At 49.1% G+C, this 5,146-nt stretch overlaps 2 protein-coding genes across 2 annotated transcripts; one reads left to right on the top strand and one right to left on the bottom strand.

The window, feature by feature from the left end:
* Window positions 1-598: 598 nt before the first annotated feature.
* Window positions 599-2,425, bottom strand: BDV38DRAFT_276599 (DUF3824 domain-containing protein; the record flags this gene model as incomplete). Its single annotated transcript, XM_032058249.1, has 2 exons — window positions 599-648; window positions 682-2,425. The coding sequence occupies 2 exons, from the start codon at window positions 2,423-2,425 to the stop codon at window positions 599-601; spliced, it is 1,794 nt and encodes a 597-aa protein (XP_031906730.1).
* Window positions 2,426-4,349: 1,924 nt separating this feature from the next.
* BDV38DRAFT_266708 (uncharacterized protein) lies at window positions 4,350-4,949 on the top strand (the record flags this gene model as incomplete). The annotated part of the gene is made up of 1 exon (XM_032056467.1): window positions 4,350-4,949. A coding segment is annotated over exon 1 (349 nt), but the record flags the coding sequence as incomplete, so codon positions are not given.
* Window positions 4,950-5,146: the final 197 nt, after the last annotated feature.

Below are 5,146 nucleotides of genomic sequence, written 5' to 3'. Positions count from 1 at the left end.
ATCGTCAGTCTCATAACCCAGGTCCATTTGTTGACCATCTTCTGAACTGAGATCAAAAGCAACCGACTTAGACTGAGGAGACTGACTCGCAGCGCGTGATCTTCGCTTCTTCGCACGGGGAGTCCTCGATGGAGATTGGATATTTAAACCTAAAGTTTTCGTGTTAGAGTTCCCCCTAATGCATTGGCGTTCGTCCCTGAACCCACCATCATCCATATGAGCTTGGGAAGTGGGAGGGGAAGAGTTCCATGCAGCACTCACATTCTCATCTGCCCTCCGGGGTCGAGACACGAATGACTCGGGTCCTGGAGGGGGAGGATAACCATACGACTGCGAAGGTGGAACCGCGCCAGGTGGAGGAGGATAGTCAACCGGGTTGTACGGGGCGGTGCTTCCAGCTGGTCGAGGAGCGGAGCCCGGAGGTGGTGGGAAGTAATTGGTATTAGGGTAGTATTGATGCTCATTCGGCTGGGGTGGCAGAGCAGTGTGATGATACGGTTCAGGACTATATGGTTCGCCATACGAGTCCTGGTGTGCATCTTCATCGAATTCTGGTCAAGAGATATTAGTCCGACCACACTGTAACCCTCTCAATCTGCTACGGCCACTCACTTGGCCTTTCCCTCTCTTGCTCCGCCTTCTTGCGCTCTCTCCGTTGCGAATACTTATGAGCCGCATAACCGACGCCAGTTGCGGCCAAAGCAGCTTCAGCTAAGTCACGAGACCGGCTACGATGCTTATCTTGTCTCCTTCGCCGTCTTCTGCGATCGCTGCTATCGGAGCCAGAAGGGCTACCGCTATATCTTCCACCACGACTCCGGCTGCGGCTGCGGCTGCGGCTAATGCTGCGGCCACGATGTCGTGACGAGCTAAATCCCGTGCCGCTGACAGCCGGGTCAGAAGCATCAGAGTAATAAGCCTGTTGACTCGTAGGTCGCCCGTAGTAGTCCGCCGTGGGAATCCTTCCGTGAACCGGATCCTGACCATACTCGATCAAACCAGCAGAGTCCCGTGTCGGGTCAGGGTAGATTTCGGAAGGCGCCCGGCTTCGAGATCTAGATCGTTCCCTGCGGCGCGAATATTCGCCCTCTTCTTTCTTCTCTTTGTGCTTTTCGTAAAGCCCTGTCGCGGCCGCGGTGCCCAAGCCAGCTGCTACGACAGGAAGAGCTTTCCTGAGCCTGCTATGGGATCGAGACTCACGTTTACGAGAGCGAGAGCGACTGCGTGCCTTCTCCACGAGACCAGCCACCGCAGCACCAGCCAATCCAGCACCCGCCATATGCTTTCTACGCTGCGACTCGCTGCGCTTTTCGCCATCGGTAGTCCTTCCAGACCTGACAGAAGATGAACGGTGGCGTCGTGACCTACTTCGATGGCGAGAACGGCTTCGCCGCTCATCTTTGGATTTGTTTCGAGCAAGGGCCACGGCACCAGCAATAGCGGCAGCACCGAGGCCAAGCTCTGCCAAAGTTCTCGCCCGGGAATGAGAATGAGAGCGACTGCGACTGCGACGGGAGTGGCTGTGACTATGATGATGATGACGGTGATGGGAGCGAGAGCTTCGATCATCCTCAAATGAGTGCGAACGATGTCGGCTCTTGCTACGATAGTAATCTCTGGCTCGGGATGCCGCATTCACTGCTACAGCACCCAGGGCACCAGCACCAATATCCCGTCCGAGGCGACCCACACCACTCGAAACATCTTCCCCTTCCCTTTTTCGGCGACTGCGGAGTAGCTCTGCAGCACCAATTCCGACCAAAGCACCCTCGGCAAGATGACGTCGATGGTGGGGGTGGTCATCATATTCACGGGTCTCTTTGCGGACGTAGACCATGCTATCATCGCTGCTATAGTCGCGGTCATCCCGGTCATCCCGACGGCGCGTCGTCTGTGACACTGAGTCGCTAGGACTAAGTTCACGGTGAAAACGACGATCGTTATCATATTCGCGGACACGGCGATGATAATAGTACCCTGGCTCTCGGTCCACTTCTGAGCGGTGGACAACCTCATAGTCGGACTCCCGCGGGTTGACATAGACAGGACCTCGAGCTTCAACCATAAGTACTGGTTGTCTCTCAAGAATAACAACAGGGGTAGGGTAATAGCGATGGAGATATTCAGGCTCCTTGTACTCACGTTCGTAATAATCCCTCTCGGAACGGTAGTCATAGCTGCGGGAGTCGTAGTCAACATCGCGCTCGTAACGTTGGAGCATGACGGGTTCCTCCCGGTCTGTGGACCGTCGAATCACCAGCTCTCGGTCGCCAGTAAAAGGATCTTCGCGTCGGTAAAGAACGTCTCTCTCTCGCTCTCGCTCTCGCTCTTCTTCGGGGGAGATGACGTAACGTTTGATCGTGACTGGAGAACGAGGTTCATCCCAGTCGCGTTCACGCTCACGCTCTCTGTATATGTATGACATGAGGATAACTGAAGATGAATGAGAAGAAAGACTAAGGATTGCCTGGTAATGAATAAAACAGCAAGTGGAATCGTAAATTCAGTTGTTGGAATTGTGAAGCGGGATTGAGGGGCTGCGAAAGTGGGGAAGGCACAGAGGCTGGAACGGTGTACGCAGAGAGGGAACGGTAAAAGGGATTAGTTAGAGGCTGACGGACGGGAAGGATGATGACAAAACGCCGACCGAAGCAGCAGAAGATTCGGCACAGTTCAGGAGCCCTTGAGTGGAGGGGGGAATGCCGGATTAGCGACCAAGAGGGGCAAATCAGATCCCGCACACGCCCACCAGACTACTGATCACTAGCAACATGCAGGGGCTTGGATAACTGGCGAAAACAGAGGATGATTATTTTTAGGATCTGCAACACCTCATACGATCAACCAAAGTCGCAGATAGGAAGGATGTAGATAACCCCTGATGAACATCGACAACGATGATGGATAAGAGGATGGGAAGGAGAAAGAGAAAGACAAAGAACAACGGGGAAATGAGGGGAAGACCACCCACGTGGAAACACCTCTCTCGTGATGAAACAGTCGAGTCACGAGTAAATAATTGATCGGTGCGGATATCCTACGCAGCAACAACGCAGTAGTATATATCCATATCAACAACGACGAATTAATATTCTTTGAGTCCACGGTAAACCTGTCAGTTTGGGGAAATGTGGATCATCTTCCGACGAAGAAAAACCACGGTACAGGTGATATCCATCCATCTTATACTCATTATCTTATTTACACCGACCGAGTCTTTGTTCGACATAATGATGACCTCATCGTTGATATGACACAAACTGAGGCTGAGCGCCCGATTTGCCCGACTCGGCTATACATACTGAAACCCCAAATATCTCGATAAGTACTTAGTAGAAAGTAGTAGTAGTAGTAGTAGTCATAGTAGTGAGGCTCCGTCTTCCACCATATTTCGAGGTAAATTTATGGAATGGTCCATCCATTCATTCCTTGGAGGGTTCAAACGGCGGTTCTGGAAACTCGTGGGGAAACGGGTTTCCGTAGATCACGGGTCCTGTATTTTCTCACCGCCCATGGTTCGGAAGAGTGGGAGGTACATTACGTACCTGGGTGAGTACGGAGTAGTGAGTATGAGCATAGATTGGGACTACTACATGTAAATAGTCAACAAATAGTGGAATATTGGAATACTAATACTTGCCGAAGATAGTTCTTGCGATCGTCAATTGTGACTATAGCGTTGGACCTATCTGATGTTAGTATCTGGGGCACGGGGCACAGGATTATTCTAGAAACATTCCATTTTCGAAACGCTCGCATCGTTTCTGATCCATCATATTTTCCAATGTCATCATCATGGCGGCCACAACAAACCAAGACTCCCGAAATCACTGACAACCCTACCACCTAGTACCAGAAGGACTACGAACGAGTATGTCCATAACAGCCGAGTTTGTGAACCGAAAGACACGTTTTCAACAAATTAATCTATTTTTTTTTTTTTTTAATTACCTATCTTTTTGGGAACCTCGTTATTTGCCACGCGGGCAGTAGTGCGACGCAACACGAAGCGCTACGAGGCAACTAAGAGGAGGACTGAGCTCATGCACCTTACATGCAGGGTGAAACACGCATCCAATTTGCCTCCCTTCGTTCGGTTTTCCGACTTGAACCACGTACCGTCCTGAAATAAAATAAAAATAAAAGAAAAATGTTTTAGGTAGATCGCTTAAGTGAGGTGAGCGAGTCATTTTAAGGATCTTCGTTCTGGCTTCTAGAAAACCATGTCCCACGATGATTTACCCACACCTGGATCTCATGTCAAAGCGTCATTCTACCAACTAAGAGGTGCATCCAGTGCATCCACGCTTCGGTGGCGATTTTGCTGTTTCTCGGTCTCTCACTTTCTCTCTCTCTCTCTCTCTCTCTCTCTCTCTCTCTCTACCTTAGTACGGAGGAGTGGCTGTCGCTTCCAAATGGAATGTATCTTGCTAGTGTGGAATGTTATTGATTTTGAATTTTCATTTTATTTTATTTTATTTTATTTTATTATATTATATTATTGTCCTTACCTTTCTTTCTCCTTCTTCGTCTGGGTTTGAGTTTTCAAAGGCCGCCCTCACCAATATGATAGCATATACCAATAGAGTAGTAATTGTAGTCGTTATAGGATACTTAACTGTAGTGGGCTATCGGCTTGTCTATCCATGGGAGAGTCGGCCGGAAACAAGTTCCATGAGGTTTTGCCGAAGTGTTTGCCGGATGAAGAAGGGGCTGGCTGCATATTGTCTGGATTGTGCATACGGAGTATGGACATTAGCCATGACGTCCGTCAGACAAGGGATGATAGGATAGTTCTTCCACTTGCCGACTAACCATGCAGAATGATGAGACATGTCACTACCACTACTACTACTTAGGAGTACGGAATACACGGAAATAATCCGAACAAATCCCGAGTCATGCTTGCATCTGTCAATTGCATCGAACAAACATGCAGGCACTCATTCGAGAGAGGGGACCCCTAAAAAAATAATAAATAGAAATAATAAATTAAATTAAAAAAAGAAAAGAAAAGAAAATCAAAATCATTCACCTAATTAATTGAAAGCCCATACCAATAAAAGGAAAAGAAAAAGAGCGCCGCAATCTAATGGTTGTGGGGAAATATCGACTTACAGAGATGGTCAAGGTTTCTTTTGTTTTT

This window comes from Aspergillus pseudotamarii (assembly GCF_009193445.1).
Source record: "Aspergillus pseudotamarii strain CBS 117625 unplaced genomic scaffold BDV38scaffold_176, whole genome shotgun sequence".
Lineage (NCBI taxonomy): Eukaryota > Fungi > Ascomycota > Eurotiomycetes > Eurotiales > Aspergillaceae > Aspergillus > Aspergillus pseudotamarii.
The sequence above is the reverse complement of the archived record's forward strand: the minus strand, read 5'-3'. Positions and strand labels throughout refer to the sequence as shown.